Source organism: Leishmania mexicana, chromosome 31 (assembly GCF_000234665.1).
Source record: "Leishmania mexicana MHOM/GT/2001/U1103 complete genome, chromosome 31".
In the NCBI taxonomy this organism is placed as follows: Eukaryota; Euglenozoa; class Kinetoplastea; order Trypanosomatida; family Trypanosomatidae; genus Leishmania; species Leishmania mexicana.
The window spans coordinates 735,735-751,107 of record NC_018335.1 but is presented as its reverse complement, the minus strand read 5'-3'; the positions used below and the strand labels follow the sequence as shown (position 1 = coordinate 751,107).

The following is a 15,373-nucleotide window of genomic DNA, read 5'->3' as shown; positions in this document are numbered from 1 at the left end:
GCACTCTTGACGGTTTCGTTCCTCTCCTCACCCTCTCACCTTCTCTCCTCCGCTGCATGCGCTTACGTTGTTTTTCTTTATGTCTTGCGCACCACCTTCACCGCCGCGAATACCGCCCGCCATATGGCATAACCCTCCCTCCCTCCCTCCCCACCACTGCTTCTACAGCAAATTCGTCACGATCCAACTGTGTGCGTGTGTGGTTGTGGTGGTTCCTGTCTGTGGTACGGCTTCCGCACACCCTACTTGTACATGGTCGTTGTGCACACGTAGATAAAGATTTATATATCTGCATCTATCTGTATATAGTTACGCATCTGTGTGTTCTTTGCTTGTCTCCCTTTTCTCTTCTCTTGCTCGTTCGTGTTTTGTGTCGTGGGTCCGGTTTCGACGAACTCGTGTGGACTACGTGGGACATCTCTCTCTCTCCCTCCCTGTGCACATGTATACGCACCGCCACGGAAAGCAGCAATAAAGCAGCATCGAAACTCAACTCTGTTGGCTCGGCACTCTCCGCTCCCCCCTTCCGGCACACAATGACGACCGCTGTCGAGTCAATCGATGTCGACGGCGACGACCGCTATTCGGACGACTCCTTTCAGGACGACTTCGAGAGCGACAGCTCAAGCACCTCGCACCGCTCAGCGCACATGAAAGAGACCGCCAGTCGTGATGAGCGGGCGGCGTCGGCAGACTCTGCAGTCAGCGGTGAGGGCGCGCCGAGGGGCGCGCCGAGCACCGCAACCACGCCCACCTCCAGCTCAGGCAACCCACCGAGCTCACACAGTTCTCGCAACTCCTCTGTGCTCCACAGCCTGGGGAAGCCACCGGTGCACCTGGAAGCCGCCTCCAAGGGCGCCTCGCCCGCTGCTTCGTCGACCTCATCGTCGTCTTCATCGCCACTCCCGCGCAGCTCCGACCACAGTGCATCTGGCCACTTGGCAAATGACGCCCCGACCTCTGAGGAGGCCAGGCTCGCCGAGAAGAACACCGCGTATGGCGATGACAGCTCTGTCCTGCCGGCTGACCGTGTGTACGAAGGCCAGCAGCGGCTCGCTGACGGACACATGAGCAAACCCCACTCGCGCAGCGGCCGCGTTTCCGTCGACCAGAAGAGCCCTGGCGGCGCGTGTGTGCGCGAGGCTGGCTACCCAGGCGACTCTCAGCACGAGTATGCCTCCACCAATGCGTCGGTGACCGGGCACAGTCGCCTTCAGCGGCCCGACGTTCCGGAAACTGCCGAAGAGCTTCTGAGGATGCAGGAGGAGAATGCCAGCATGCGCGAAGAGCTCTTCCAGCGCAGTCGCGAGCATTACCAAGCCAGCTTCTCACAGAGCAAACGCGGCGGCACCTTCAACGGAAATCGCACCATTGGTGGTCCTGGTGCGTCCCACAAGAGCACGCTGACCTCGACTGTCGATAGCACATTCCGGCGTCACCGCGAGTGCACCGCGCGTTTTGTGCAGGTGTCGCTCATGGCGCACCGCACGCTGCAGGTGCTGCGGCTGGAGCAGCGCGAGCTCCTCAAGCGCCGCGACGAGTTGAAGGAGCTCGTGAGTCGCTACAAAAAGGCCACCAGGTACAAGCAATATATCGAGATCGCCAAGCAGGACATTGCGGTCCTGACTGAGGACCACCGCGACGCACACCTGGAGGTGCGCTGCAACGAGAAGCTGCTTTTGATGAACGACACAATGTTCGAAGGTGGCCTTGGCGATCGACGACTGCTAGAGGAGATTCGCTCTCAGAACGCGCTCACGCAGCGTCGACGCGAGCATGCCCTGCGTGACGCCGACAGTGCGCAGCGCTTGCGTGATGCTGCAGCGAAGCGGGTGAAGGAGCTGAAGTGGGAGCTGGAAAAGCGTCGCCAGTGGGTGTCGGGGGAAAGCCACGCGAATGTGTATCAGCTACGTATGCTTAATGAAGCCAAGAAGGAACGCGTCCACGAGGTTCGCAGACAGCTGCGGCAGATGCGGCAAGAGGGCAAGAAGACCCGCGGCGGATCTGGCTCGCGCTCGAGGAAGTCCCGTGGGTCCTCACAAGTTTGCCACAGCCAACAGCACTACACGCGGCCTGAGGACGCCGAGCGTGAGTATCTTGAGAAGCGCATTTCAGAGATTCGTCGCGAGCTGGAGTCCATTCAAGGTGGGCCTGCCCAGACCTCGGCCTCGCGGAGGTCGTCCATCGGCGATGCAGCGAGTTCGGCTGGGAGCCCGGGGTCTGCGGCTGCGTCGCCGAAAGCCGAGGCGTCTCAAAACGAACTCCCTGCGGCGGCGCAGCAGGAGGGCACCTCAGCAGCGGCTGTTGTACAGGAGCCGGCCCGCCCGTGCTCGGTCAATGGGGTGTCAACGGAGGCAGGTTCAAACACCGTGGACGGCGAAATCGATGTCAGCGCGTGGCTAAACGCTCATTCTGGGGCGGAAAGGGCCTATAACGAAGTTGCGTACTCGCACTGCAGCTCTCATGACACTGCTACGGCAGGAAACGAGTTCCTCGAGGAAAGCGGAGCGCCTGCGGTGTCGCAAGCCGACGTACGGCATCAAGAACGTACTCAGTCGACAGCAACAGCACAGGATGACCCGCCGCCGTGGTTGGATGCCGGGGAGGACGGCGGCGATATGGACGTCGCGCCTACGCAAGTGGATATGGCGCCGTCACCCTCGTACAAGCACGACGCTGCCGACAGCGTCGAGGAGGATATAGCGGAGGAAGAACTGGGTAGCGATGGCGAACAGGCAGCGCCGGCGGCCGCTGCATCGGCTCATGGGGACATGGAGCTGGATGATGTACTCTTCGGCGCCGGCGGCCAAGCCCCGGCGTACGCAGCCGCGTCTCCTTCCGCGCCTGCGGCGGACAACAACGATGACGGCCCAGACTGGTTGAACTTTTGATGTTCGCCGGATGCCAGGCAAGGCGTCCATCACCACGTGTAGGCTTCAACAGTCGGCGTTCACGTGTGTTACATTTCTATGCGTGTCGCTGAATGCATTGGCCTCCGCCCCTTCCCATCCGTGAGCCCGCTTCCTGGCATCCGGTATGCGCGATGGAGGACGTGCTCCGCGCCTAGCGTTTGTACGGTCCTCTCCCCTTCATCGATCTGTGGTTGTCTCGTTCTGATGGCCGCATCGGTAGTCTGTCCGCCTCGCCGCTCCGTGATGATGACGCCGCACCTCAGGAGAGAAATCTCTCGCCCCCTTCCCTGTCGTGCTCACCTCGCCACCGAAACAATTGTGTGTGTCGGTTTCTGCGCGTACTGCTCGACCTGCTCTCTCGCTTCTTTTATTCGTGTGTGCAGGCTTCGTCCTGCCCTTGCAGCGCTGCCTTCGTGGAAAGGATGATGCTGCCCGTGTTGCGCGTTCTCAGGCTCAGGTGGGTGTGAGTGTAATCGCTGTGTCGTGTGCACAAGAGGGGGCGCGGGAGGCCTGCCTTATCTGCGCAAGTGCGTAAAGCTTTTGGCTCTTCTTCCTGTTTCCAGTTTTAATGGTTAGGCTTCCGAACGCTTTTCCTTTCCTGGTCTTTGGCTCTCGCGCGCGCGTGTTCGGGTGTGCGTGTCTGTGTGAGAGTATGAGCGAATGTGTGGATGAGGAGACGAGGAGGGGGAGAGTCCAGACAAGAGACGTCGATGGGGAGGGAAGACATTGGTGGTGACGAAGAATGACCGGTGTGAGACGAAAACGGAGACGACACTAGTGGTAACAGTCCAGCGAGGATCGGTGTCTGTCGTATCTCTCGAGATCCGGTGTCAGTCGACTGCGTCTCTCGCCACTGCAAGCCTGTCATGAACTTCCTCATTGCTCTTTGTTCTTTTGCCGTTTCCGTGCGTCCGTTCTCACGATTCACGAGGCGGTCGTGTTGCACGGCTTGCCGCCTTCTGCGACGCTCTCTAAGTGTTGACAGCGTCCTCCTCCCCCGACCTTCTTACCTCTCAATCTCTGCGAACGTATCTGTGTACGTTTTCTCATGATGTCGCTATACATATATATATATATATATAAATAAATATATATATGTATTTATCCTGCTTTTCGCACTCCTTGAGACCTGACTTGATGTCCATAGTACCCGCACAGAAGATGCGGAGCCGTCACATGGTGACTGACCTCATCTTCTGTAGCGCTTATGTTTATGCCTCCTCTCCTGTTCCTCCCGATTTTTTTCGCGTTTTTGTCTTTACTATGTACGTGCCTCCCTGCCTCTCTGATGTGGCGCTCTCTAGCTGTGCCTGCCTGTCGTGGTAGGCATTGCAAACAGGGCGCACCACAACACATCCGTACCGCAACGACTTGCTACCTGGGGTGGTAGTACGCAGGGAATAGAGAACGGACGGGGACCACCTGTATTTCTCTGTGTGTGTGTTTTACGTATGTGAAGCGAACCAGGAATCGGAGCAAGCAAAAAGAAAAAAACGAACGAACCACTTCCGGTGTCCTGCGGGTGCAGGTGCTGGGTCCTCCTGGGGGATGTGTGGGGGCGACTAGCTTTGACTAGGTGTCCTGCGCCACGCCCTATCCTCTTACACGAGTTGTTGCCCCCCCCCCCAGCAACAGTGCAGAGCCTGGGGAGCGGCGTTGACAGTTTCCAGTGTCGCTGAGCAGTATAGGGCTGCTCGGTTGCCCGTCTGTCTCGTATCTATGTGCGTCTGTGCCACTGCTCTTGTCGATCACGGATGGCAGGTGGCGGTTGACGAACCCATGAACTGGGAAATGAAGGCTTTCCTTTTGTGCTCTGTTCGTCAAGCAGCGTGTACACGCACAGACGCAGACATGCACACACCACTCTCCACTATCCCTTCAACTGGAACCACTTTCCTTCTCCGGATCGCTCTTTTACATGCCCGTCTTGAGTCGCTGGCAGCGTGCGCATGGACAGTGGAGCAAAGGAAAATAGAAAACATAAATAGACAGCGATGCCAATGCAGGAACCCCCCGCCCAACCAACGAAGTGTGTCTCCCTAATGTGCATGAAAAAAAAACAGCGCTTGAAAAGGGCGAAAACAACAGCGCCATTCTCTCTTGCTCTTTCCTACCGTGCCCCCGCACAGACGCGCATGGAGGCTCTCGCGGCCACTCAAACCAGTGACGCGGCCAACAAAGAGCCCGTGTGTTTCTTTCCCCACGGAGCGGAGGCAGAACATTCCCTACTACACGAAACTCAGTGAAAAAGGAAGACCATCGCATGCAGCGGTCTTGGCACGAATATCGTATAAAGGTTTTCCTCTGCCGCTTCGCTGACGCACCTGATTACTCCCTTGGCTCGTCTGCAACGGCTCTTCGCGTATGTGGGCAAGTCGTACCCGGCCCATCGTTCGATTATGTTCAAGTCTTCACCAACTGCTCCTTTCTTCTGCTATTGCCGTTTGTGCAACCACCGCCCTAATTTATCAGCTTTGAGTCTTCCCTTTCTTTCTCGCCTGCCCGTTTTTTTTTGGTGACGTTTTTTTTTGAATCTGCTGTTGACTCCGCAACTGTGGCCGTGGCGATGGCCGCGTGCGTCTTCGCTGGCCTGGTTCTGCTTTTTTCCCTATTTTTTCGACTGCGCGTATACATGCAGCAAGCACACACGTCTGCTGCTGTGGGTCTCTTGCGTGTGTTGGTTGTTTCCGAAGTTGCCACATCACCTCCTCAGTATGCGTTTTCCCTCCGCTTCTTTTCGTTTCCGCCTCGCCCTCCTTCTGCCAGATGACAGGGGGACATCTCCGTGCGCCGAATCTCAGGGTGCAGTACACACTCCCCCCTCCTCGCCTCGCTCTCTGAGGAAGCCCGGCAGCTCCCCTAGCCCTGGCAAATGCCGAACCAACTCTGGTGGTGACAGGGTCGGGTGCCTACGACGTGGGCGAGGGCCCGAGCGATGCATCACTGCTGATGTCGGCGGTGTGGGCCTGGATGGCGCTGCGTCGGACCGACCTGCGCCAGTGCCCATGCTTGTGCCATCCATGTGATGGGCACAGCGTCGGCGTGACTCGAGCGTGTATCCCACCCCCGGCCCTCGCACTGCCCACTGGTGTGGGAGCGGCTGTGAGGCGGCCTGCGAGGCGGGACGGGTGGGCGTGCAGAGTTGGAGGGCAGAAGGTGAAGGTGGGGAGGAGGGGCTGTGCACCGACGACTGAGTCCGCGCATTGCTGCAGCGGCGTCTTGACGGCTGCCTCGCGCGGCGCGATGCGAGGCCGGTGACAGGTGTGCTAGAGCATAGTATAGCGATTGTACTATGGAAGAGAGTGTGCAAGTTGACGACAAGAACGAAGTTTTTTCTGCTCGTCTTGCCGGTGCGCCCCGCACTGGTGAATGGTTCTGCTGACTACGAACATGCCCGCGGTGGTAACACAAGCATAGTATACGCTTACATCTGCCGTTGCACGGGCTCATGCCCCTGTGACAGAAAACCTGACGCATGTCACTGAAAGCTTGTGCTTTCTTTGTGGTTTGTTGGGCTGTGGCTCTTGTGCGCGGCTTTGTCGCCCTGCGTACCTGGCATCAGTCGGAAGACTGTATACATGTGTCTCTGCCTCTGTCCACTTCCATCCCTATTTCCTCTTTGTTCTTCGATCGGCCTGCCGTCTTCTTGTGCCTTGTCTGCATGTATGTCTGTGTGTGTCTGTGTGTGTGCGTGCGTGCGTGCGCTCTCCTCTTACCACCGCCGCTGGCTCTCTTGGGGCCACCACGCAGCGACGTCGCTGCTGGCCTTTTGCTTTGTTTCCGGTCTGTGCCCGCCGTGTCCCCGTATACGTCCCTTCCGCCGTTACTTTATCAGCTGATTTCTTCGTTTTACTTTCTCCCTTTGTGTTTTGTTTTTCACCTTACCGAGTCTCTCACACCGGCGCTCTCGAGACGTATCAGAACGAGGTGGTGGTGGCGGCGGTGTGGGTGGAGACATCGAGCGGCACAACGGGGCAAAGCGATAAACGAACAAAGAAAAAACGAGTCACGCGACCGTAGGCTAAGTCCAGACACGGGGGATCATGGAAAGACTTGGCGCCGTTTGCACTCGCGCAGCCGCCCCTCGTCGGCGACTTGCTGTCCCAAACCTGCGCCACGGGCGAGTGGAGACAGTACTCAACGTAGGCACAACCTCGTCGCTGCTGAGGCCATGGTCGGTGCCTTCTGGTCAGAGGCCTTTAGCGGTGTGGGCGACATGCTCACATATGCGAATGACAGCTACTCTCCCGGAGACGCAATGCGCCGGTAGTGTGGCTAACGGCATCAGCACCGAGAATAGCGTCCGCGTGGCGGAGTCGAAGGTGACCTCGTCAGTGGCAACAGGTTTACCAGTGCCACCGTCTTTCTCGAATCGCACCGGCACGGCGTCCGGTGCGAATGCTCTGAATGTGAAGGAAACCAGTGATGCCGTCATGGTGAGCTTCTCGCAGGGCATGACGGACTACCGATGGTGCGTGATCCCTGGCACAGACACGGTGCTCGCCCCGTCGGTGCAGCACCGCGAAACGGTATCAAATCGAATTCGGCTTTTTGGCATGCCGAAGGGCTTTCCGGAAACGACCGCCGCAGGGTTTCAGCGGTTTTTCTACCTGTCCCTGACAAGCTCCTTTGTATCCAACTTCGCTTCCTCGATCGGGTATCAGTCGCTACTGAGCGGCTTCTTCCTCGGTTCCTCGCCGCAGCTGTGGATGCTGAAGGACCTCGTCCCTGCCCTGTTCGCGGCCTACATGGCGAACAAAGTTGTCTCCTACGAGAACCGGCCCAAGTTTTGGTTCGTCGTGAGCGTGTTCATGAGCAACTTGATGGTTATATCGGACATGCTCATTCCGTCTGTGCTGCCGAACCACCTCCTCGCTGCCGCCATCATCACGTCGACCGTGAAGCAGTCCTCGGCTCTCATGTACTTTGTGACGCGCGCCTCGGCACTCCAGCATTACGCCATCAACAATAACCTCGCCGAGCTGACGAAGAAGTTCAACTCTTTCGGCATGGTATCCTACACGGTGGCGACAGCGCTCGGTATCCTGTACTGCACCTACATAGCGAGTTTCACGGTGCAGCTCATCACGGTTGCCGCCTGCTGTGTGATGAACATGTTTCTCTCCTCCATGTCCATGATGCCTATCACGTTTCGCTTGCTGAACTTCGACACAATGAAGCTGCTGCTTCGCGCCTTCATCCTGGAAAAACGCCGCGTCATGACGCCACAGGAGATATCGAATTTGCTTGGCGTGCGCATGTTGCCGACCCATGCACTGAAGAAGGCTGGCATTGCCATGGATGTGGCTACGCAGCTCGTGTACGTTAGCCCGCCAGTGAACAAACTGCTGATTAGGTCCGACACACTGGAGGAGGATGTGCTGTACGTGAACAACGACCACATGTTCATGCTTGCTATGTGGAAGCCATCCCCGCTGCCGCTGACACTGAGGGAGTGCTGGCAGCGCCACGAGTTCCCGCCGTGGCCCCGCTTGTTCCGGAAAGCCAGCTGGCGGCGCCGCTCACAGGAGGATCTCGATATGGAGGAGAAGTTCGGCAGTCGCCGCCTGGTGCTGTTGGTACATCAGAAGTGCACCGCCAAGCAGCTCATTGCGGCGTATCTCATCATGTACACGGCTGTGTTGCAGCACGCAGACACAGAGGAGGAGCTGCGCCACTTTGTGCGCACATGCCACGGTGAGCAAGAACTGTGGCATCTCCGTGGGGAGGAGTTCAGCAAGATGCTGCTGGCTGCTGACTGGGACGTGCGCCGACCGCTCCTGGACCACCACAACTTCCGCATGTCAGAGCTCATTTTACCGCCCTCCATGCGGCGCACCGTGAAGGGCTGTGCGTCATAGACCGGGGACGCATGGCCATGCGTGAGCTCCTAGGCGGACGAGGAGCATGCGCCCGGACTCCGCAGTAATGCCTTTGAAAATACACTCGGTTGTGTGGTTGTTTCTCTCTTTCTGCCGGATTACAGGGGGACATCTCCGTGCGCCGAATCTCAGGGTGCAGTACACACTCCCCCCTCCTCGCCTCGCTCTCTGAGGAAGCCCGGCAGCTCCCCTAGCCCTGGCAAATGCCGAACCAACTCTGGTGGTGACAGGGTCGGGTGCCTACGACGTGGGCGAGGGCCCGAGCGATGCATCACTGCTGATGTCGGCGGTGTGGGCCTGGATGGCGCTGCGTCGGACCGACCTGCGCCAGTGCCCATGCTTGTGCCATCCATGTGATGGGCACAGCGTCGGCGTGACTCGAGCGTGTATCCCACCCCCGGCCCTCGCACTGCCCACTGGTGTGGGAGCGGCTGTGAGGCGGCCTGCGAGGCGGGACGGGTGGGCGTGCAGAGTTGGAGGGCAGAGGGTGAAGGTGGGGAGGAGGGGCTGTGCACCGACGACTGAGTCGGTGGATTGCTGCAACGCCTGACTATCGCGATTATTGACAGCACGTGATGAGGGCTTTGGGCAGGCCTGGGATAGTGCGGCGCGTGGTGCATGCACGGTGGCGGAGAAGTGGACACACGCTGGAAAAAAAAAGATTGCCTCCCCCTTTCCTGCCCGTTGTGATCTTTGGACGCTGGCGGAATGTTTCTTTCACAGTTGCCTCTGCGTGAGCTTCCCTACAGCCTAACTTTGGAGGGAGCTGGCCGCTGCGGCACACAGAAGGGTTCGATGGGGAGCAGTGAAACAAAGAAGGCTCGACGGCGACCACACCATGCCACGAGAGACGGTGCAGCGGAAGAAAAAAACAAAACACCAAACGAAGCAAGAGTGAACAGGGAAAGTGGTGTGTGGGTGGGTGTCTGTGTGTATGTGTGTGTGTGGGGTGGACGCACTTGGCATTGTTGCTGTTGTTCCGCTGAACTCCGTTTTGGATGGAAGTTTTGGTACCGACCCGCCCCTGTCTTATTATGATCATTTTCATTGTTGTTTTCGTTCGTTTCGGTTACGGTTTGACGTCATTGCCGTGCCTTTTATCGTGTCACACAACGTCCACGTTGCTCGTGTGTGTGAGTATGTGTTTCTTCGCTCCATTTCCTGTGAGACTGAGGCCTCGCTGATCGCTCTCGGGATACGCAGGTGCAGCGGCATTGGTGTGCCGAAGAAGGAGGACCTGAGGACAAATCTCTTACTTCTTGCCTCCTCTTCTCACGCAAGCGTAAACGCGAGATCAGCTCCGCCCCAGCGTAACGACAGCAGCGCGCAGCAGGACTCAGCAAGAAGCAACAACAACAACCAAAAAAAGGAAAGCACAAAACATCCACATGCAGTGGTGTTTGCACGGGGAGTGGTGCCCGGGGCGTCGATTTTTTTCTTTTTTTTTGTGGACTCCCGCGGTTCGGGTGAGGCAGTACGTACACACCCTCGCTCTCCTCCTCTTCGATTGTTTGTTTCGCTTCAGATTTTTTTGTTTTCTCGCCCACGTCAGTCCTGAAGTTTGACGCTGTTTCTTTTCTTTTTCCTTCTCATTGCAAAAAAGTATTTTGCCTTCTTGTACTGGGTGGGGGAGGGAGGGTCCCTGCTACTTGTGTTTCTTTTTTTTGTTTGATGAGGGCAGCCTCCCGGTCGTGATGTGCGGGCCGTATCTGCGTGTGTGCGACGTGGTGACTCTCTTTCCTCTCCTCCCTCCTGATGTTGGGGAACGTGCTAGTTTTTTTTTGTGTACCAACTTCTCTGCGAGTTCGAGTCAGTCCCTCCCCCCATCATGCCCACCACTGGGTGAGAGGCATGATGAATAAGGAAAGGCAGGGACTTGTGCTTTCGTGGAAGGCATCGACACGATAAGCAGCAACTCTGTAAGAGCGGACTACACAGGCTGGTGTCTCCTACCTGGCGATGTCCAACACGTTTGTGACGTCGTCCATAACAGGCTAGAAAATGAGGATAGAGCCCCACGCAGGCCCACAAATTACCTTGTTCTTTGGCCCTTCTCTATCCGGCCGCACATTAACGAGGGCAGGAAATATCTGCATGTATGTATATATAAATAAAAACAATATATATATATATATATAAATATGTTGATGACCGTAGGCGTGAGGTGGAAGACGCGCGTAAAGGAGAGCGTGCCGCCGACATCAAGAAGAAAACGAAAGAGAAGAGCGCTGTTATTTCTGGCTGCACCTAAGCAGGATGCGTCTGCTTTTCGTTTTGCAGTATTATTTCCTATCTCCTGAATGCAGAAGGGCCAGCGGCAGGACTGCTAGACTTTTCACCGTCGCAGATCTGTTACCCGTTTCACGGATAGGCCTGGTTTTCTGCCCGTTGCATCTCCGCGCTGCACAGTCTCTCGGTCTCCGAAATGGCCTCTACCCCCTCTCCCTCTCTGCCTTTCTCATGTCTTCTGAGCTTTTACATTCCATAGCCACTTTCCTCGTCTGCACACGCTGAGAGTCAGGTAACTGCATTTACCCACCCTCGTGGACGACATCGCTGTCGCATCTCTGGAGTCGGTATGCGCACCTCTTTACTCCTCTTCCTCTCTCATACCCGCCCCTCTCTCTGCCGCTCTCAGGGCATCGTACCGGGTACTTGCACACGCGTTCCCCATTTTTAGCAGCCGCCCCGCTCATTGTGCAACCTCGTAGTGTAGAGGGCTGCCTTGCATTCTACTCGTACACGCGCGTACTTTGTCTCGTTTTTTTTTTCTTTCGCGCGCGCGTGTGTGTTCTACCCAAACCGTAAGAAACGACATACAAACCCTCAGCGATGGCACTTATTGGTCAGAGCTTTGCGGAGCGCTACGCGGAGCTTGTCGCGCGCGTGCCGACCCATACGGAGTTGCTGCTTGATTTGCAACGGCGCGAGGTCGGCGAACGCAAGGCGTTGGAGGAGAAGTGCCAGGTGACATTCCAGGATGTGCTTCACGTTGCGGCGGTTATGATCGCCGACAAAAAGGCGCTTGGGAGGGGTGCACTGGCTAACCGAAACCGATTCGAGGTGGCACTCTACAAGAAGCAGACGGCCGTCTGGTTCCAGGCGGCGCCGCCGCGGAAGGTCGAGCCGTCTATCACACGCCCACTTCACGGTTTTCCACACGCTGCCTTCGCGGCGCTGTGTCAAGAGGAGCGGGAGTTGCGGCAGTGGCACTACGGTGTCGAGCGCCGCCTCCGCGAGCACATCGAGGAAGCGTGTGGCCGTGCGTGGTTCTTCCTCAACATGGTGAACGATGCGATCAGGAGCGAAAGCTTGTCTCGGCAGCGACTGCAGCACGAGGAGGACGAGAGCTTTATTGCCGCCAAGCAGAGCTTCTTCCGTGCTGTGCCGGCCGACTATTACCGCAACGTCGTGATTGCGCGCTACGGGCAAACGGACTCCGCGATCGAGCAGGCGAAGGACTTGACTTTTGAGGAGGTGGAGGAAAAGGTGCGTGCGGGGCTGATGGAGGAGGAGGAGGCCTCGTGGAGATCTGCGTATCAGTATCTGTACGACATGTACGATGTTCAACTTTTTTCGCTAAACCACCGCGAGGTCCTGGGGCGCTACGAGCTGGAAGAGGAGGAGCGCAACACGCTCTTCCCGCTTATCTTGCGGTGCTGCCGCGAAGACTTTGGCATTTTGTTTTATCATGTTCCTGCACTGGCGCTGCATTTCAACTCCTCGCAGCCGTGCTTGCGTGCGCTCTGCGTCACTCAACTGGAGGAGGCGCCAAAGCGGACGGCAGCGACGAGGTCGCGCTTCTCCTGGATACCTGCCTTTGATCTCGTCGGCATGGCCAGCGAACTCGGCTTTGATGAACATCGGGGCGAGATTGAGAACAGTGTGGAAGGAGAAACGCAGGAGGCGGAAGGCAGTATGGACGGCGGCGACGACTCGTACAATGCAGCGCCACCGCCAGTGGACGACATGCCGCACGTTGCCACAGACTCGACGATGGTGTTCGAGGCGGAGCTCGGCTGCTCGGAGGTGCCTGGGCCAGAGACGGAGCACGAGGAATCCGAGGTGCCTGAGCCGGAGGCGGAGCGCGAGGAATCCGAGGTGCCTGAGCCGGGGGCGGAGGGCGAGGAATCCGAGGTGCCTGGGCCAGAGACGGAGCGCGAGGAATCCGAGGTGCCTGAGCCGGAGGCGGAGCGCGAGGAATCCGAGGTGCCTGAGCCGGAGGCGGAGGGCGAGGAATCCGAGGTGGCTGAGCCGGAGGCGGAGCTCGAGGAATCCGAGGTGCCTGGGCCGGAGGCGGAGGACGAGGAATTGGAGGTGCCTGAGCCGGAGGCGGAGCTCGAGGAATCCGAGGTGCCTGGGGCGGAGGCGGAGCGCGAGGAATCCGAGGTGCCTGAGCCGGGGGCGGAGGGCGAGGAATCCGAGGTGCCTGGGCCAGAGACGGAGCGCGAGGAATCCGAGGTGCCTGAGCCGGAGGCGGAGCGCGAGGAATCCGAGGTGCCTGAGCCGGAGGCGGAGCTCGAGGAATCCGAGGTGCCTGGGCCGGAGGCGGAGGACGAGGAATTGGAGGTGCCTGAGCCGGAGGCGGAGCTCGAGGAATCCGAGGTGCCTGGGGCGGAGGCGGAGCGCGAGGAATCCGAGGTGCCTGAGCCGGGGGCGGAGGGCGAGGAATCCGAGGTGCCTGGGCCAGAGACGGAGCGCGAGGAATCCGAGGTGCCTGAGCCGGAGGCGGAGCGCGAGGAATCCGAGGTGCCTGAGCCGGAGGCGGAGGGCGAGGAATCCGAGGTGGCTGAGCCGGAGGCGGAGCTCGAGGAATCCGAGGTGCCTGGGCCGGAGGCGGAGGACGAGGAATTGGAGGTGCCTGAGCCGGAGGCGGAGCTCGAGGAATTGGAGGTGCCTGGGGCGGAGGCGGAGGGCGAGGAATTGGAGGTGGACACATCGCCGTCGGGGGCGGATCCTTTAGTCCAGCGCGCTCACGAAGAGTCGTCGTCGGCCACAGAGATGGAGGTAACACCGGAGCCGAATGAAGCCAACTAGCGCGTGCTCTAGGCTTATGAGGTGGAGGAGCACTTACCCATCAGCTGCGCGGCCGAAGAGACCACATGAAAGCCGGAAGATGTTGCCGACGTTGCCCCTCCCCAGTGCACCCCCAAGCTCAAGCCGACGCCGCCGTCGCAGCCGCGTGTTGTCTACACCAATACAGAGGTGTTCATTGGTGGCCTTTTCGCCTAGTCTCCTCAGCATGGAAAAAAAGTTGGACAACCCCCCCTCCCCAAGTCAAAGTAAGCGGGGGCTTGTTTGGAGGAGAGCGAGAGAAAGAATGAGGAGCGGTGGTGACCTGACCGAGGCAGGGTAAGGAGTGCTCTGTAAGGGTGTGTCTCTTGTGTGTCCTTGCTCTCTTCTTTTTTGTTAAATTATCTTCTCCCATGTGTCTCATGAAGTGATCGATTGGGATGCGCGTGTGACGCAGCCGCAACGTCTACCCCCTCTGCCCTCTTCACCCTCCTGTTGAGGTTTATCCTCACCAGCGCTCTTTCGGTTTTCTGTTTGCTGTTGGGTCTGTCGCATTGCTACCCCAACCAACCCACTGCCTCCCTCCCCCACTCCCCACCTCCGCTGTCTGCGTGTCGGTGTGGCATGTATGTATACTGTACTGGTTGTGTCTTTCCATCCACCCGCCTCCACCTATGTGCGAAGGAGTGTGCCTGGACCCTGCCTTTTGTTTTACCGGATGTTTTTACTCTTCATGTAAATTGTATGTCCCCTTTCTGGGACAGGCTCGGCTCTCGTGTGCTTGTTTGATTGTTCTCTTCCACATTGCCTCTCTCGCTGTCTCGGCGAGGCCGGGGAGGCCGGGGTATTTCATGTTTGCTTGCCTATGTACGCTTCTTCTTACACCGCCCCCTCTCACCTCCCACCTTCACCCCCTCCCGCTGTCGGGATGGCGGGCGTTTCCTCCCCTCTCCTCTCTTTTTTGTTGTTGTTGTTTCCTCTATCATTTCCTTCACCTCCGCGATTGCTCGTTAGAAGACACAAGACACAAACCACGAGAGCCGAAAAAAGAAAGCAAGAAAGGAAACCAATAAACATAACAAGGCATCCCAGAGACCAGGTGTGTGTCTGTGTGCGTGTGGGTGTGTGGGTGGGGTGGGGGGATGTTGAACTGCGGTGCGTGATGAGGGAGAGAGATACTGCGGCCCTCACCAGTCGTGCTCTCTGGAATGAGCACTCGCGCAGTCACATAGGCGGGAGGCAGGCGGCACGTTGCCTAAGCACACCACTGTGTGAATACTGTGCAGGTGCTTCTCTCCTCGACTCTTTATCTTTTCTCGCCCTGGTGTGACGGCTACCCTGACGCGTCGCGAGCGTGTGCTTCGCTGTTCTATGGGCTCTCTGAGGTGCATGTTGGACCTCGCCATTGAGCGAACTACCCCTTCTTATCCTTCACACTCTCTAAGTCTCTCAAAAAACAGCAATCTTTGCAGTGCGGTGGTGTTGTCTCCATATCACCCGCGTACGAGCGAAACTCTCAGAGCCATCTATAGATACTCTCGCAGCCCTGTTGCTACCATCATCACC

The 15,373-nt window shown here is 58.0% G+C and overlaps 3 protein-coding genes across 3 annotated transcripts; all 3 read left to right on the top strand.

Annotated features, from left to right (window-relative positions):
* Positions 1 to 536: 536 nt before the first annotated feature.
* LMXM_31_1930 (conserved hypothetical protein) lies at positions 537 to 2,891 on the top strand (the record flags this gene model as incomplete). Its single annotated transcript, XM_003877990.1, has 1 exon — positions 537 to 2,891. One exon carries the CDS (start codon positions 537 to 539, stop codon positions 2,889 to 2,891), a length of 2,355 nt encoding a protein of 784 aa, XP_003878039.1.
* Positions 2,892 to 7,366: 4,475 nt separating this feature from the next.
* Positions 7,367 to 8,773, top strand: LMXM_31_1920 (conserved hypothetical protein; the record flags this gene model as incomplete). The annotated part of the gene is made up of 1 exon (XM_003877989.1): positions 7,367 to 8,773. One exon carries the CDS (start codon positions 7,367 to 7,369, stop codon positions 8,771 to 8,773), a length of 1,407 nt encoding a protein of 468 aa, XP_003878038.1.
* A 2,853-nt stretch (positions 8,774 to 11,626) lies between these two features.
* LMXM_31_1910 (conserved hypothetical protein) lies at positions 11,627 to 13,831 on the top strand (the record flags this gene model as incomplete). Its single annotated transcript, XM_003877988.1, has 1 exon — positions 11,627 to 13,831. One exon carries the CDS (start codon positions 11,627 to 11,629, stop codon positions 13,829 to 13,831), a length of 2,205 nt encoding a protein of 734 aa, XP_003878037.1.
* Positions 13,832 to 15,373: the final 1,542 nt, after the last annotated feature.